Consider the following 18,900-nt stretch of genomic DNA (forward strand, 5'->3'; position numbering starts at 1 on the left):
CAAAGTGATTTTAATTTAGGAAATATGTTCCCAAGTATTCGAACATAAATAGAAGCATATGCGATCATATCCCAATGTAATCAAGGTTTGAAATTATTCTGTTTTGTCAAATACTATATCTGTTTGGCATTCTTACGGTCAATTTGCAGTGTACAAATGATCTATAACTATGTTCCGGCCCCCCGACCATCCGCTCAAGGAAAGATCGGCACATGGCTGAACGTAATTGGGGACCCCTGCTATACACCATCGCATGCAAAAAAAATACTACCAACTCAACCCAAAAATATCCATAATCATGTCATGCTGCATTTTAAATCAGTTTTCTTCTATGGTTGTAAAATAAGAAACTGCTGAGCTTTATTTTTTGGTGGCAGGGGTTTTCTACATCACAGCTGACATGCTTTAGAGCAGTCGAGCATGACGAGGTGAAAATGATTTCCTCTCTTAAGCGGTCCACACAGTTCATGCACTAGGTAGGAATCAAATTTTTTGGAGCAACGCACACCTTTTAGTAACATGATACTTTGCCTGTCCATACATTTCTAAACTCTCAAATAGCAACATTCACAAGGGGGCGATAGCAGAGATTTTATTTTAGTTGTCTTCCCATTTGTGGTAAAGGCAAATAAGAATCATGTTGAAAACATCACCCCTGTAAACTAATTTAAAAGAAAACCAACTGCATATTTATAAATAATAGCTACAGTTGAAGTAGGAAGTTTACATACACCTTAGCCAAATACATTTAAACTCAGTTTTTCACAATTCCTGACATTTAATCCTAGTAAAAAGTCCCTGTCTTAGGTCAGTTAGGATCACCACTTTATTTTAACAATGTGAAATGTCAGAATAATAGTAGAGAAAATTATTTATTTCAGGATTTTATTTATTTAAATCTCATTCCCAGTGTGTCAGAAGTTTACATACACTCAATTAGTATTTGGTAGCATTGCCTTTAAATTGTTTAACTTGGGTCAAACATTTCGGGTAGCCTTCCACAAGCTTCCCACAATAAGTTGGGTGAATATTCCATTCCTCCTGACAGAGCTGGTGTAACTGAGTCAGGTTTGTAGGCCTCCTTGCACGCACATGCTTTTTCAGTTCTGCCCACAAATTTTCTATAGGATTGAGGTCAGGGCTTTGTGATGGCCAGTCCAATACCTTGACTTTGTTGTCCTTAAGCCATTTTGCCACAACTTTGGAAGTATGCTTGGGGTCATTGTCCATTTGGAAGACCCATTTGCGACCAAGCTTTAACTTCCTGACTAATGTCTTGAGATGTTGCTTCAATATATCCACAGAATTTTCCTTCCTCATGATGCCATCTATTTTGTGAATTGCACCAGTCCCTCCTGCAGCAAAGCACCCCCATAGCATGATGCTGCCACCCCCGTGCTTCACAGTTGGGATGGTGTCCCCATGTGCAGTTGCAAACCGTAGTCTGGCTTTTTTATGGTGGTTTTGGAGCGGTGGCTTCTTCCTTGCTGAGCGGCCTTTCAGGTTATGTCGAAATAGGACTTGTTTTACTGTGGATATAGATACTTTTGTACCTGTTTCCTCCAGCATCTTCACAAGGTCCTTTGCTGTTGTTCTGGGATTGATTTGCACTTTTCGCACCAAAGTACGTTCATCTCTAGGAGACAGAACGCGTCTTCTTCCTGAGCGGTATGACGGCTGCGTGGTCCCATGGTGTTTATACAGTGGGGGAAAAAAGTATTTAGTCAGCCACCAATTGTGCAAGTTCTCCCACTTAAAAAGATGAGAGAGGCCTGTAATTTTCATCATAGGTACACGTCAACTATGACAGACAAATTGAGAAAAGAAAATCCAGAAAATCACATTGTAAGATTTTTTATGAATTTATTTGCAAATTATGGTGGAAAATAAGTATTTGGTCACCTACAAACAAGCAAGATTTCTGGCTCTCACAGACCTGTAACTTCTTCTTTAAGAGGCTCCTCTGTCCTCCACTCATTACCTGTATTAATGGCACCTGTTTGAACTTGTTATCAGTATAAAAGACACCTGTACACAACCTCAAACAGTCACACTCCAAACTCCACTATGGCCAAGACCAAAGAGCTGTCAAAGGACACCAGAAACAAAATTGTAGACCTGCACCAGGCTGGGAAGACTGAATCTGCAATAGGTAAGCAGCTTGGTTTGAAGAAATCAACTGTGGGAGCAATTATTAGGAAATGGAAGACCTAAAAGACCACTGATAATCTCCCTCGATCTGGGGCTCCACGCAAGATCTCACCCCGTGGGGTCAAAATGATCACAAGAACGGTGAGCAAAAATCCCAGAACCACACGGGGGGACCTAGTGAATGACCTGCAGAGAGCTGGGACCAAAGTAACAAAGCCTACCATCAGTAACACACTACGCCGCCATGGACTCAAATCCTGCAGTGCCAGACGTGTCCCCCTGCTTAAGCCAGTACATGTCCAGGCCCGTCTGAAGTTTGCTAGAGTGCATTTGGATGATCCAGAAGAGGATTGGGAGAATGTCATATGGTCAGATGAAACCAAAATAGAACTTTTTGGTAAAAACTCAACTCGTCGTGTTTGGAGGACAAAGAATGCTGAGTTGCATCCAAAGAACACCATACCTACTGTGAAGCATGGGGGTGGAAACATCATGCTTTGGGGCTGTTTTTCTGCAAAGGGACCAGGACGACTGATCCGTGTAAAGGAAAGAATGAATGGGGCCATGTATCGTGAGATTTTGACTGAAAACCTCCTTCCATCAGCAACGGCATTGAAGATGAAACGTGGCTGGGTCTTTCAGCATGACAATGATCCCAAACACACCGCCCGGGCAACGAAGGAGTGGCTTCGTAAGAAGCATTTCAAGGTCCTGGAGTGGCCTAGCCAGTCTCCAGATCTCAACCCCATAGAAAATCTTTGGAGGGAGTTGAAAGTCCGTGTTGCCCAGCGACAGCCCCAAAACATCACTGCTCTAGAGGAGATCTGCATGGAGGAATGGGCCAAAATACCAGCAACAGTGTGTGAAAACCTTGTGAAGACTTACAGAAAACGTTTGACCTGTGTCATTGCCAACAAAGGGTATAAAACAAAGTATTGAGAAACTTTTGTTATTGACCAAATACTTATTTTCCACCATAATTTGCAAATAAATTCATTAAAAATCCTACAATGTGATTTTCTGGATTTTTTTTCCTCATTTTGTCTGTCATAGTTGACGTGTACCTATGATGAAAATTACAGGCCTCTCTCATCTTTTTAAGTGGGAGAACTTGCACAATTGGTGGCTGACTAAATACTTTTTTTCCTCACTGTACTTGCGTACTATTGTTTGTACAGATGAACGTGGTACCTTCAAGGGTTTGGAAATTGCTCCCAAGGATGAACCAGACTTGTGGAGGTCTACCATTTTTTTTTCTGAGGTCTTGGCTGATTTCTTTTGATTTTCCCATGATGTCAAGCAAAGAGGCACTGAGTTTGAAGATAGGCCTTGAAATACATCCACAGTTACACCTCCAATTGACTCAAATGATGTCAATTAGCCTATCAGAAGCTTCTAAAGCCATGACATCATTTTCTGGAATTTTCCAAGCTGTTTAAAGGCACAGTCAACTTAGTGTATGTAAACTTCTGACCCACTGGAATTGTTATACAGTGAATTATATGTGAAATAATCTGTCTGTAAACAATTGTTGGAAAAATGACTTGTGTCATGCACAAAGTAGATGTCCTAACTGACTTGCCAAAACTATTGTTTGTTAACAAGAAATTAGTGGAGTGGTTGAAAAACGAATTTTAATGACTCCAACCTAAGTGTATGTAAACTTCCGACTTCAACTGTACATGTAATGAAAGTTTAGGTTTGTTTTACATTACCTCGTTTTGTGCCTGCCAATAGGCTACTCTGACAGCAGCTTGCTAGCTAGGTGGCTAAAAACAGAAAGCAAGCGCAGTCTCACCTGATGGATATCCAGGTCGTCCATTCGTACCACCACACAGCTAGAGCGGAGCCTCTTCAGAGGGTTCCCCGGGGGGAGAGGTGCTGTTGAGTTCCTCCTGGAGCTCTGATCCCTGTCAGGGGAGCTGGGCTGTCCATCTGTGTCAAGAGAGAGCCAATTGGGGCCCGACAATGAGACCACATCAAACATTCCTGTTCAGTATCTATCAACACCTTTTCTCTTTCCGTATTAATAACTTAACTTACACAAGGTAGCTATTCTCATCACTATGTACATGTTTGTCTGTTGGTGGATCAGATCCATACTACAGTAAGAGAACCTGGCAGTGTATCTGTTTTAGGAGTCTCACCCTGAGCCCTCTTGGCAGGGGAGTCATTTGCCTCCTTGGGGATCTCTGAGTGTGGACCAGGGATACCGGACACCTCCAACCTCCTCTGGAACTCCTGCAGCAGTCTGCCAGCCCACTGGGCCCGGGCCTCCATCGCTCCACAGTGACGTTCCCAGTGCTGACAGCCATCAGCTGCAGACCAAAGGTTATATCATACAAAGGTCATTCATTAGAGTTATACAATAGGGTTCAGTGCATCACCAGGGTTATTATTGAAAGGATTCTATCTCTCATCCTAATCAAAATATAAAATCTACCAGTTATACACATCAACTTCAAGTATTTTTCTCCAAAGATTATGTTTTACTATTTGATCTGGGATTTTGAATGATTGTGCAAGCAAACCAATCCACTCTCCCTTAAAATGGGTTTTCTATAATTGTGTAACAGACCAGTAGTTCCGATGAAGTGAAGTGCAGAGTTCTGGAAGGGATTGTGGTGTTTTACACATTCTATAGTTGAGGAATTCCACTGAGAATAATAGCAATGGGCATGCAAGCAGGCTATTAGTTTGCATGAATGAATGGCGATGAGGCTTACTAGAAGTCTGAATGGAGGTTGAGGTTGCAGTGGGAGCACTAACAAAAGACGTTGTGGACAGCAGTGCATAAACGTGAGCTCTAATTATAACAAATAGGAGCACGTTTCTCTTGGCAGAAAGGGGGAAGTACACCAGTGTTTCCTCTGGAAAATGTTGTAGCAGTGGGAGGAAAAGGTCGCAGGGGGGTGGGGAGGTGTGGTAATTTTTAGAAGTAGAAGGACTGAGAAGCTCAGTTCTGGTGACTTACTACTCCAAATTGAATGAAAGTAGAATTATGCTGACACCACTTAAAATGTAATTTCCACCTCCAGAAATGAGCCCAATAACATATTTGTAAAATTCTCTTAAAATTATTTTAACATACAATGCATTCAGAAAGTATTCAGACCCCTAGACTTTTTCCACATTTTGTTACGTTACAGCCTTATTCTAAAATTGATTAAATCGTTGTTTTTTTCTCAATGGAAACAGGATGCACCGGAGGTCAGTTTTGAGTCTCATAGTAAAGGGTCTGAATACTTATGTAAAATGGGTATTTCATATATATACTTTTTTTACATTTACAAAAATACAATAAAAAAACGGTTTTTGCTTTGTAATTATGGGGTATTGTGTGTAGATTGATGATGAAAAAAAATTATTTAATCAATTTTAGAATAGGGCTGTAACGTAACAAAATGTGGAAAAACTCAAGGGGTCTGAATACTTTCCGAATGCACTTTCCGAATGCTTGTTGTGTTGTGTGACAAAACTGCACATTTTAGAGTGGCCTTTTATTGTCCCCAGCACAAGGTGCACCTGGGTAATTATAATGTTTAATCAGTTTCTTGATATGCCACACCTGTCAGGTGGATGGATTATCTTAAAGGATAAAATGCCCACTAACAGGGATGTAAACAAATTTGTGCACATCATTTCAGAGAAATACGCTTTTTGGGCGTATGGAACATTTCTGAGATCTTCTAATTCAGCTCATGAAACATGGGATCAGCACTTTACATGTTGCGTTTATATTTTAGTTCAGTGTAGTTAGCATCCTATTGATGAATTTTATGTCCCAAAAAAACTTGCATAAACACAGTGAATATAATTTAGGCCTACCTGTCAGGGTAACTTGGGGTGAACCGCCACCCGGTACTTCTCACAGAAACCACTTCATGTCACCATTTGTTCCCCCCAAACTTTCCCTGCTTGCCACTAGTCTTGCTCATCACAATTTGTTTAAGTCACTCCCCCAAAAAATATTTAGAGGTAGGGTGGCATTTTACCCCAAGTTACCCTACAATTGACCGGTGTTACATTTAGTTACACAGTTAATTTAGAGTGTAAAGTGCTTAACTATGCCGCTGCTAAAAACTCAGGGTTTAAAAATCGTGCAGTTCGCACATATTTAGGAGTTGAGAAATAAATCAAGTAGGAATGGAAAGCTGGGATCCCCCTCTTTTTAACGAAGGCCATTAAAAATATAGTTTTCCCCGCGATTGCAATAATTTTTGTGCATTGACTGCTTGTCAGAATGCATGTTTCCCTCCCTATGGCACTCGTAACTTGAATGCTCAAGAGGCATTTCTCTCTCGCATAGAACACTCAACAACAAGCCGACATGGTAAATAGATGAACTATTCCACTATGGAGTTGTCTGGTTCTTCTATTCATTACTCGTTTTGTTTGCAGAGGAGAAGTAAATGTGTACTGTTCTATCGTCTTCAAAGTGCGCCTCGGCAGAAATTGTTTTTCATGTTCCATATTTTTTTGCCGTGGCGCAGCGCCACATATAAATGACTGCAGCGGAAACACTGAAGTACACTCACCAGGCCGGTGGATGGGGTAGTAGTCAAAACCCAGCTTGCGGAAGGTCAGCTGCATTGCACCCTGGGAGCCTGGAGGTGGAGGCTCATCTGTGTGACATGAGAGGTCAGAGGTCAAAAGCGTTGTTCACCTCTGATAACTAAGTCACCCGTCAAGAGCCTAATTGTTTAAATTAAAGAGTATTAGGACAACCAGAAAGTATAGATCGGATCTCCTCAGGCAGAAAAGGTCATACTCTCCGAGGGTGTCTCAAGGGGAGTAGGATATGCAAAAACAAATGTCCATTTCACACCACACTCACACACAGGTTACACACTTGTACATGTGTGAAACAGGGAAAATATAAGCACCCCCTATTTGACCATTGTTATAGGCCAATTCTGTGCACTGACATTTTTGGGGTGTCTGTGGGATAGTCTGTGGGATAGTCTGTGGGACTAACCGGGGTCTGCTGAGGAGCTGTCGTTGCATATGTGCAGGTCTAGACGAGAGATGAAGGTGTGGTAGGAGGACTCTTTGACGTCGTGTTGATCAAAGTACTGGTCCAGGGTACTGGGTGCACCACCGATGGGAGGGGGTGAAGGGTCTGTCCATAGATTGTGGATACCAGGGGACGGGGGTGCAGTCTGTAACACAGAATCATACAATCAATATCTCTATTACAAAGACTATTATAATATCTAGACCAGCCATACTCAACAGGCAGACCCAGAACGGGGTCAATACAGACCATGGGTCCCGACTAATTTTGGAAATTAGTCTGTCTTTTACCTTAGGCTACTGCTGTTGAGAGTAGTAAGAGTTTGAAATGTGGTAGTAAATGGTCAGTTTGTCATTCAATGACAGATCTTAGAGAGCTATTTATAACCTGTCAGAAATGTCCAGTTGATCAACTAGCCCATGTTAGCTAGGTAGGTAAGTTAGGATAACCACCTATTTATATCTTGTAGTTACCATGGCCAGATTACGTGCCCAAGGCCCTCGACCCCAAGAGGGCCCCCATTGATTTTGTTGAGTCACTCAGGTATCATAACAAATGTTATTTACAGAAACAAGAAGGGTGTGAACAGTTTCGGGTTACATACATTGCAAGTGGGGGTTTGTTACGACGCCAATAAATGACAATATCTATCCAGACCTTTGCCACCTAGGAAATTTGTGTGACCGTATCTTCTCAAATAGTAGTTGAGTACCCCTGATCTAGACAAAATTATGTTTAAGTGAGTGAGTATATACACAGACAGTAGTTCAGTAATATAGCCAGTGGCATGTAAATATTGGTGGGGCAAACTCAACCAATTTCTTTAGATGCATGCCATCAAAGCCACTACACAACACTAAACAATACATTAATTGCACTATAACAGTGACAAACTGTGCCCACAAACTGTTATGGCCTACATGCACTGTATACAGTGGGGAAAAAAAGTATTTAGTCAGCCACCAATTGTGCAAGTTCTCCCACTTAAAAAGATGAGAGAGGCCTGTAATTTTCATCATAGGTACACGTCAACTATGACAGACAAATTGAGGAAAAAAATTCCAGAAAATCACATTGTAGGATTTTTAATGAATTTATTTGCAAATTATGGTGGAAAATAAGTATTTGGTCACCTACAAACAAGCAAGATTTCTGGCTCTTACAGACCTGTAACTTCTTCTTTAAGAGGCTCCTCTGTCCTCCACTCGTTACCTATATTAATGGCACCTGTTTGAACTTGTTATCAGTATAAAAGACACCTGTACACAACCTCAAACAGTCACACTCCAAACTCCACTATGGCCAAGACCAAAGAGCTGTCAAAGGACACCAGAAACAAAAGTGTAGACCTGCACCAGGCTGGGAAGACTGAATCTGCAATAGGTAAGCAGCTTGGTTTGAAGAAATCAACTGTGGGAGCAATTATTAGGAAATGGAAGACATACAAGACCACTGATAATCTCCCTCGATCTGGGGCTCCACGCAAGATCTCACCCCTTGGGGTCAAAATGATCACAAGAGCGGTGAGCAAAAATCCCAGAACCACACAGGGGGACCTAGTGAATGACCTGCAGAGAGCTGGGACCAAAGTAACAAAGCCTACCATCAGTAACACACTACGCCGCCAGGGACTCAAATCCTGCAGTGACAGACGTGTCCCCCTGCTTAAGCCAGTACATGTCCAGGCCTGTCTGAAGTTTGCTAGAGTGCATTTGGATGATCCAGAAGAGGATTGGGAGAATGTCATATGGTCAGATGAAACCAAAATAGAACTTTTTGGTAAAAACTCAACTCGTCGTGTTTGGAGGACAAAGAATGCTGAGTTGCATCCAAAGAACACCATACCTACTATGAAGCATGGGGGTGGAAACATCATGCTTTGGGGCTGTTTTTCTGCAAAGGGACCAGGACGACTGATCCGTGTAAAGGAAAGAATGAATGGGGCCATGTATCGTGAGATTTTGAGTGAAAACCTCCTTCCATCAGCAAGGGCATTGAAGATGAAACGTGGCTGGGTCTTTCAGCATGACAATGATCCCAAACACACCGCCCGGGCAACGAAGGAGTGGCTTCGTAAGAAGCATTTCAAGGTCCTGGAGTGGCCTAGCCAGTCTCCAGATCTCAACCCCATAGAAAATCTTTGGAGGGAGTTGAAAGTCCGTGTTGCCCAGCAACAGCCACAAAACATCACTGCTCTAGATGAGATCTGCATGGAGGAATGGGCCAAAATACCAGCAACAGTGTGTGAAAACCTTGTGAAGACTTACAGAAAACGTTTGACCTGTGTCATTGCCAACAAAGGGTATATAACAAAGTATTGAGAAACTTTTGTTATTGACCAAATACTTATTTTCCACCATAATTTGCAAATAAATTCATTAAAAATCCTACAATGTGATTTTCTGGAAAAAAAATTCTCATTTTGTCTGTCATAGTTGACGTGTATCTATGATGAAAATTACAGGCCTCTCTCATCTTTTTAAGTGGGAGAACATGCACAATTGGTGGCTGACTACATACTTTTTTTCCCCCACTGTATAAGCAAAATAACAATTGAGATGTACAAACTATGGAATGAGGGCATGATGAGTGGATAAGAGGCAAGCCGCAATTTCGATTAAGACATTAATGAGCTAGCTAAGACGGACGAAGTCGATATAACTATTTGTTCAGCACTTTTGAAATGTACAGTGACAGAATTCAGAACATGGGCTGTTCTTACAGTATTCTCCCTGTACACCAAGTCAGAAACGTAGGATAAATAACGTAGGATATAAGCAGACAATGAAAGCTCTTACAATATTCGATGATGACATTTCTCTAAAACCGGCTATAGGATACATGTGCACCACCAATTAAGAGGGACCCATTTCTTGGGGTGAGACACATGGGCTAATAACAGCTTACTACACAACATACACTTAGTATTACTTTCTTAGCTACAGTATACATATCTCCCTGTCATATAACATCATTTATGCAGCAGCAAACAATACATATTTTTGGACTCAACGTTGTTGTGCTGTGCACACTTGAACAGAAAAATCTGGGTTTGGCCAGGAGAATGCTACCTGCCCCAATGCATAGTGCCAACTGTAAAGTTTGGTGGAGGAGGAATAATGGTCTGGGGCTGTTTTTCACGATTCAGGCTAGGCCCCTTAGTTCCAGTAAAGGGAAATCTTAACGCTACAGCATACAATGATATACTGTCCCCGTCCATACAGCCAGCTGGGTTCTCAGTACATGGTGCAGATAGGAATAAAGAACTCTCAGAGAAGAAGAAAGGTGGAGGTGTATGTTTCATGATTAACTACTCATGGTGTGGTTGTGATAGTGTACAGGAACTCAAGTCCTTTTGTACACCCAACCTAGAATCCCTCACAATCAAATGCCGACCGTATTACCTCCCAAGAGAATTCTCTTCGGTTATAGTCACAGCCGTGTATATTCCCCCTCAAGCCAATACTACGACGTCCCTCAAGGAACTACACTGGACTTTGTGCAAACTGGAAACCACATATCCTGGGGCTGCATTTATTGTAGCTGAGGACTTTAACAAAGAAACCAAAGTTCTATCAACACATTGCCTGTAGTACTCACGCTTCAAAAACTCTCTAACCTTGTTACTCTCCGGGATGGCTATACAAGGCCCTCACCCGCCCTCCCTTTATGCAAATCAGATCACGACTCCATTCTGCTCCTCCCTTCCTATAGGCAGAAACTCAAACAGGAAGTACCCATGCTTCAAGATTGTTTTGATCACGTGGACTGGGATATGTTCCGGGTTGCCTCTGAGAATAACATTGATGTATACACTGACACGGTGACCGAGTTCATCAGGAAGTGTATAGGGGATGTTGTTCCCACTGTGATTATTAAAACCTACCCAAACCAAAAACCGTGGATAGATTGCAGCATTTGCGCAAAACTGAAAGCGCGAACCACCGCATTTAACCACGGCAAGGTTACTGGGAATATGGTTGAATACAAACAGTGCAGTTATGCCCTCCGTAAGGCAATCAAACAGGCAAAACGTCAGTACAGAGTACAGAGCAAAGTCTGTCGCAATTCAACGGCTCAGACACGAGACGTATGTGGCAGGGACTCCAGACAATCACGGATTACAAAGGGACTACCAGCCACGTCGCGGACACCAATGTCTTGCTCCTGAACATGCTAAACATCTTCTTTGCCCGCTTTGAGGATAACACAGTGCCACCGACGTGGCCCGCTCCCGAGGACTGTGGGCTCTCGTTCTCTGTGGCCGACGTAAGTAAGACATTTAAGTGTGTTAACCCTCGCAAGGCTGCCGGCCCAGACAGCATCCCTAGCCGCGTCCTCAGAGCATGCGCAAACCAGCTGGCTGGAGTGTTTACAGACATATTAATTCTCTCCCTATCACAGTCTGCTGTCCCCACTTGCTTCAAGACAGCCACCATTGTTTATGTACCCAAGAAAGCAAAGGTAACTGAACTAAATGACTATCGCCCCGTAGCACTCACTTCTGTAATCATGAAGTGATTTGAGAGGCTAGTTAAGGATCATATCACCTCCACCTTACCTGACACCCTAGACCCACTTCAATTTGGATACCAGAGACGATGCAATTGCCATCGCACGGCACACTGCCCTATCCCATCTGGACAAGAGGAATACATATGTAAGAATGCTGTTCATTGACTACAGCTCAGCCTTCAACACCATAGTACCCTCCACGCTCATCATTAAGCTCTGGGCCCTTGGTCTGAACCCCGCCCTGTGCAACTGGGTCCTGGACGTCCTGACGGGCCGCCCCCAGGTGGTGAAGACAGGAAACAACACCTCCACTACGCTGATCCTCAACATAGGGGCCCCACAAGGGTGTATGCTCAGCCCCATCCTGTAATCCCTGTTCACGCATGACTGCGTGGCCACGCATGCCTCCAACTCAATCATCAAGTTTGCAGACGACAACAGTAGTAGGCCTGATTACCAACAATGACGAGACAGCCTACAGGGAGGTGGTGTGGGCCCTGGCGGAGTGGTGCCAGGAAAATAACCTCTCCCTCAATGTCAACAAAACAAAGGAGCTGATCGTGGACTTCAGGAGACAGCAGAGGGAGCAGGCCTCCATCCACATCGACGGGACTGCAGTGGAGAAGATGAAAAGCTTAAAGTTACTCAGCCCCGAAAACCCTCACAAACTTTTACAGATGCACCATTGAGAGCATCCTGTCGAGCTGTATCACTGCCTGGTATGGCAACTGCAGAGGGTGGTGTGGTCTGCTTAACACATCACGGGGGGCACACTGCCTGCCCTCTAGGACACCTACAGCACCCAATGTCACAGGAAGGCCAAAAAGGATATCAACCACCCGAGCCACGGCCTGTTCACCCTGCTGTCATCCAGAAGGCGAGGTCAGTACAGGTGCATCAAAGCTGGGACCGAGAGACTGAAAAACTGCGTCTATCGCAAGGCCATCTGACTGTTAAATAGCCATCACTAGCCGGCCTCCGCCCAGTCCCTTGCCCTGAACTTAGTCACTGTCACTAGCCGGCTAGCACCAGGTCACTCAACCCTGCACCTTAGAGGCTGCTGCCCTATGTACATAGACATGGAATCACTGGTCACGTTAATAAATGTTTACATACTGTTTTACTCATTTCATCTGTATATACAGTGAGGGAAAAAAGTATTTGATCCCCTGCTGATTTTGTACGTTTGCCCACTGACAAAGAAATGATCAGTCTATAATTTTAAAGGTAGGTTTATTAGAACAGTGAGAGAGAATAACAACACAAAAATCCAGAAAAACGCATGTCAAAAATGTTATAAATTGATTTGCATTTTAATGAGGGAAATAAGTATTTGACCCCCTCTCAATCAGAAAGATTTCTGGCTCCCAGGTGTCTTTTATACAGGTAACGAGCTGAGATTAGGAGCACACTCTTAAAGGGAGTGCTCCTAATCTCTGCTTGTTACCTGTATAAAAGACACCTGTCCACAGAAGCAATCAATCAATCAGATTCCAAACTCTCCACCATGGCCAAGACCAAAGAACTCTCCAAGGATGTCAGGGAAAAGATTGTAGACCTACACAAGGCTGGAATGGGCTACAAGACCATCGCCAAGCAGCTTGGTGAGAAGGTGACAACAGTTGGTGCGATTATTCGCAAATGGAAGAAACACAAAATAACTGTCAATCTCCCTCGGGCCTGGGGCTCCATGCAAGATCTCACCTCGTGGAGTTGCAATGATCATGAGAACGGTGAGGAATCAGCCCAGAACTACACAGGAGGATCTTGTCAATGATCTCAAGGCAGCTGGGACCATAGTCACCAAGAAAACAATTGGTAACACACTACGCCGTGAAGGACTGAAATCTTGCAGCGCCCGCAAGGTCCCCCTGCTCAAGAAAGCACATATACAGGGCCGTCTGAAGTTTGCCAATGAACATCTGAATGATTCAGAGGAGAACTGGGTGAAAGTGTTGTGGTCAGATGAGACCAAAATCAAGCTCTTTGGCATCAACTCAACACGCCGTGTTTGGAGGAGGAGGAATGCTGCCTATGACCCCAAGAACACCATCCCCACCGTCAAACATGGAGGTGGAAACATTATGCTTTGGGGGTGTTTTTCTGCTAAGGGGACAGGACAACTTCACCGCATCAAAAGGACGATGGACGGGGCCATGTACCGTCAAATCTTGGGTGAGAACCTCCTTCCCTCAGCCAGGGCATTGAAAATGGGTTGTGGATGGGTATTCCAGCATGACAATGACCCAAAACACACGGCCAAGGCAACAAAGGAGTGGCTCAAGAAGAAGCACATTAAGGTCCTGGAGTGGCCTAGCAAGTCTCCAGACCTTAACCCCATAGAAAATCTGTGGAGGGAGCTGAAGGTTCGAGTTGCCAAACGTCAGCCTCGAAACCTTAATGACTTGGAGAAGATCTGCAAAGAGGAGTGGAACAAAATCCCTCCTGAGATGTGTGCAAACCTGGTGGCCAACTACAAGAAACATCTGACCTCTGTGATTCCCAACAAGGGATTTGCCACGAAGTACTAAGTCATGTTTTGCAGAGGGGTCAAATACTTATTTCCCTCATTAAAATGCTAATCAATTGATAACATTTTTAACATGCGTTTTTCTGGATTTTTTGGTTGTTATTCTGTCTCTCACTGTTCAAATAAACTTACCATTACAATTATAGACTGATCATGTCTTTGTCAGTGGGCAAACGTACAAAATCAGCAGGGGATCAAATACTTTTTTCCCTCACTGTTACTGTATTCCAGTCAATGCCACTCCGACATTGCTCGTCCTAATATCTATATATTTCTTAATTCCATTTGTTTACTTTTAGATTGTGTGTATTGTTGTGAATTGTTAGATACTACTGCACTGTTGGAGATAGCGAAATGCTTGTGTTCCTACACCCGCAATAACGCCTGCTAAACATGTGTATGCGACCAATAACATTTTATTTTATTTCGAATGTAAATCTATGGCAGCACCCAAGGGGGCTTGAACTGACTAGCTCTCCCTGTAGATTCTGCAGTGACATAGTGTCCCCATGAGTGACAGACCACTGAGCCAATCACGGCGCAACTACAGGCATACAAATAAATGTTTTATTTGTTTTAGCTAAACATGTGGGGCTCAAAACAGGTTGGGCTCTGCCCCACCTGCCCTAAATGACAGGTCGCCACTGAATATAGCAAGATTTGACATAGAACTGCAGTACAAACTAAGTGCAGGCTGCAGACTCTGTGCCGTTGTTAACACATATAAAAGGAAGGCGAGAGGATGGTACCTGTAGGGACTCCGCAGCCATACTCTTCCTCTGCTGGGCAGACTTCTCCATGGCCTCGCTCAGGGACTTGGCGTAGTGGATGACAGCTTTGAGCTGAGAGTCCGTCAGCACCCACAGCAGGTCATCCAGAATGAAGAGCAGTTTAGAGGCCAGCACGTTACAGTCCTTCACCTGGGATATGATTAAAGACAGAGGAGAAACCTGGTTAGTCATCATGTTACAGAAGAAGCCATTTTACATTTATACAATGACTGTGTGTTTATTTACTCTGAAGCACCTTGAGAACAGTTGCATGTGAGAAAGAAAGTGTAACATGGTTAAACTGTTGGGGAAAAGTCACATCAAGTAAACCCCACCCTCCCTGGCCCACCCATGGCCCAGTCTTACCCTGCGCTTCAGGGCGATGCGGATGCGTCCCTGGTTGGTAATGAGGCGTATTGGGATACTGCCCAGGTCCTGGTCCTCACTCTCTATGGCATCAGCCTCTATACGCAGACTCTGCCAGTTGATCTCCTTAAATGTCAACACCTGGGGAGTTCCACAAAACATACACAGACAGACATAGACACACGTACATAAATATTAGGGAACCAGTGTATTGGACGAGCTACAAGTACACTGGCCTAAAAGTCTGTCTTTACGAGAAAAACAGGGAGACCATGTAAACGAGGTCATCTCTGAGGCTAACGCAGATGCATTTCCCGAACTCACTTAGAGGGGCTGGAAATCGTGACCAATAAAACGCTGAACAATTGGCCTAATTAAGTGATTTATTGCTGGCCTGAAAAACAAATACATTAACTCTGTAGGCTGGACATACTGTACTAACTCTATCATGAAATCTGGACATACTATCATGAAACCTGGACATACTGTACTAACTACCATTAAACCTGGACATACTGTACTAACTATCATGAAACCTGGACATACTGTCCTATAGATACTCTGGCTTGACAGTGAGGAAGTTGAACACAGGGGTAGATGTATTCATAAATACAATTTAATAGTGTTCATTTAATTCTGTGGGTGTACCTCTCCTCTCTTGGGGTCCGTGATGCGAGTGTAGCGGAGGTCAGTCTTCTGCCATTTGGGGTTGAGACTGTTGCCTTGCAGCTGCCAGAGCTCGAAGGAGGCGTGGAAGGCACGGGACTGCACCTTGATGGTGATGGAGTTGATGATGACAGACATACCCTCCACCACCTTCTCAGCGAAGCCATACTCACTGCAGAAAGACACAAGAATAGACTATCAGATGAGAATATGACCGAAGACAGTGGGTTTACAGTAAATTATATTTGTCCAGAGCAACAGTTAATATAGAATAGTATAAAATAAATAGGATCTATCACAAATGTCCCTCAAACGGTTCCAAACAAACAGAACAGGTAAGGCTTACCTCTGGCCAGCAGTGATGGCAATAGGGGAGGGGCCATTTGGTGGACGGGGCTCCTCACACGTTCTCATCTCCACCTCCACCTTGTCCAGGAACTGCAGGAGTTGGAAGAAGGGTGCATAGTGACCATAGTTCAGCACAGCAGGGGTGGATGCAGTATTACAATATTAAACCATTACACTTTACTACAGGATAAATAAAATGGAGAGAGAGAGGGAGACTGAGCGGTACAGAAGGAGAGCCAGAGAAAGAAAAATAGAAAAAGTCAACAAACTGGTAGAGGAATAGAACAAAGGGCAGAATTCATACCAGGCAGATGGGGCTGGTCTTCAACTTTGTCCATTGTATCTGAGGGAGACAAAACAGCAGGGGACCAGTCAGGAAGACACAAACACTTTCCTCAGCACTGTTCTACTGGATTGTTTATCATTCACTGTGCACAAGATACACAGAGTGGCTTGTGCTTTTAGACCTCTCCTTGTAGACTAATACCCGACCTAGACTGGCTTCAAATTAGTAATCTTGAAGATAAAACATTAATAAGAGGACATCTGATTTGGCCCATACAAAGACAACCCAGCTAATTTCCAATCTGGTCTGCAGTCCACATCTTTCTAAACAACAGGTTGAGCAGGCCATTCAGGGCTTCGGTGTGGTGCTGTGCTAGCGTCTGGCCTTTTGTGACCTTCCCACTCATGCTGCTCTCTCTCTGTTATCTGAGGCTAGCAGTGGGCCTGGAGATGTGTCCACTGGTCTTAGTGTTATCAAACAGCAGTGCTACTTATCTCAGCCGTGCTGCCAGTGTGTGTAGCCTATGCCCTCTGTGGCTTTCATTGATGCAGCTAAAGGCTACACTGTGAAACCACAATGACATTGTCTTGTCAAACCGCTCACCATTCATTTTGCCTGGCAGTGCTTTACTGCTTTCATGTTAATCTCCCATTGGTCAGCAAATATGACCAAGTGTTTCCCCTATATTCATTTAGCAGTGGCGGGCCCTCGCCGCTAAATAGTTGCTGCCACTCCAAGAAAAATGAAAAAAATGTGGATGGTAAAACGTTGTCAGTTTAAACAACTAAAACCAGATATAAAGTATGTAGAAATGATAAAAGAGCTATATATATTTTAAATAAGATAATCTTTGAGAACTAACAATCACCAATAAAAACTAGTCAGAGAGAATCTAAAATTCCAAAAATGTCATGGCATTTTGTTATAATGTTTGAGTCACTCAGATAGCACAAGAACATGGCATAAGCCATGGCAACATGTATAGAATTGCAGGAAATTAGCTTTAAAACAGATTAATTTATTTCTCAGCCCCATGACAAAATGTGTAGAATTACAGGAAACAAGCTTTAAAACGGTGACATTTTCTCTCTGCCCCATGGCAAAATGTGTAGAATTGCAGGAAATGTGCTTTAAAACAGCAAAGTTTTTGCAGCCAAGAGGAGGGCCTTTAAAATCTTTGGTCAGAGACTGTGTAGTTGGCCACGCCCACTACCCCCCCCCCCCCCCCCCCACACACGCTATCTTTACCACCGCTGCAGAAAAAAAATCATAGGGGAAACACTGACCTTAACTACTAAATTAATTCAGTGATTTAATCTTGGAACACCCTTTCTTATCTGTACACAGCCATTGCCATCGGGGAAAGACATATGGATTTGACATGGTTTTTTATAAGAATAACACGGTTGTCTCACCCTGATTGCAGCCTTGTTGCAGTAGACCCGGGTGACAGCCAACCAGGTGGGCAGGTCCAGCATGTTCTGCAGCACCTCTTCATCCAGCTCCAGGTTGGACAGCTGGCCCTCGCCCTTCAGCGTGCTCAGGTTGATCTTGTCTGGGGACAGGTTCTTGGTGAACCTTCATACAAAGGAATGAGAGAGAGGGGTAAGTTCAGGAAACCAATGACTCTGTAGGCTGGACATTCTGTACTAACAGTACCATGAAACCTGGACATACTGTGTTAACTCTACCATGTACAAACTGTCATGGCATGGACCCCCCATTGATTTTGTTATAATGTTTGAGTCACTCAGATAGCATAAGAAAACGGCATAAAAACCAGACTGATTGCTGCGTTCACCAAAATAGTTCACGTCATGTATGTGTGGTTTACGAGGGTTCGGAGGCTGTGAGAGACAGTGTAAATGAGGTTAAAATTAGATGCTAGTCTGACCAAGGTCAGCTTTTTCCAGTGATATTGGCAGTGAGATGTAATTGTGAGGTTCATGCTGTAGGCCTAACTGAATCCCAGGCTGTAGTACAGACCGTGTCTTGGCCAGATTCCCACCATAGGATTTTCCCCATCTGGCTTCATTGACCTTACCCTCCACTAGAGCTTAAAATTAACTGCTGAGCCATTTGCCAGAGCAAAACCTCACACAGTGAAACAGCAGTGGTGAGGGATAGGCTTGCTGTAACGTATTCTGAAAAGATGATTATGCGGCAACAAACAGACCATTTAGAGTTCCAATCTACCACACTCACCATGACCGGATAATTATGACCTTTACGCCACACTCATTAGTCTAAC

At 43.6% G+C, this 18,900-nt stretch overlaps 1 protein-coding gene across 1 annotated transcript in view; it reads right to left on the bottom strand.

The window, feature by feature from the left end:
- LOC311147534 (bridge-like lipid transfer protein family member 3A) overlaps positions 1-18,900 on the bottom strand; it is a gene marked incomplete at its 5' end in the record, with an annotated part of 47,393 nt that overhangs the window by 11,952 nt on the left and 16,541 nt on the right. The window contains 10 exons of the mRNA XM_084184284.1: positions 3,950-4,086; positions 4,299-4,469; positions 6,690-6,776; positions 7,130-7,313; positions 14,963-15,133; positions 15,350-15,490; positions 15,998-16,187; positions 16,362-16,453; positions 16,668-16,706; positions 18,065-18,227. Coding sequence (XP_084040410.1) covers positions 3,950-4,086; positions 4,299-4,469; positions 6,690-6,776; positions 7,130-7,313; positions 14,963-15,133; positions 15,350-15,490; positions 15,998-16,187; positions 16,362-16,453; positions 16,668-16,706; positions 18,065-18,227 — 1,375 coding nt within the window. The remainder of the gene's footprint in view (positions 1-3,949; positions 4,087-4,298; positions 4,470-6,689; positions 6,777-7,129; positions 7,314-14,962; positions 15,134-15,349; positions 15,491-15,997; positions 16,188-16,361; positions 16,454-16,667; positions 16,707-18,064; positions 18,228-18,900) is intronic.

The sequence above is a fragment of the Coregonus lavaretus genome (assembly GCF_964263955.1).
Source record: "Coregonus lavaretus genome assembly, chromosome: 20".
NCBI lineage: Eukaryota > Metazoa > Chordata > Actinopteri > Salmoniformes > Salmonidae > Coregonus > Coregonus lavaretus.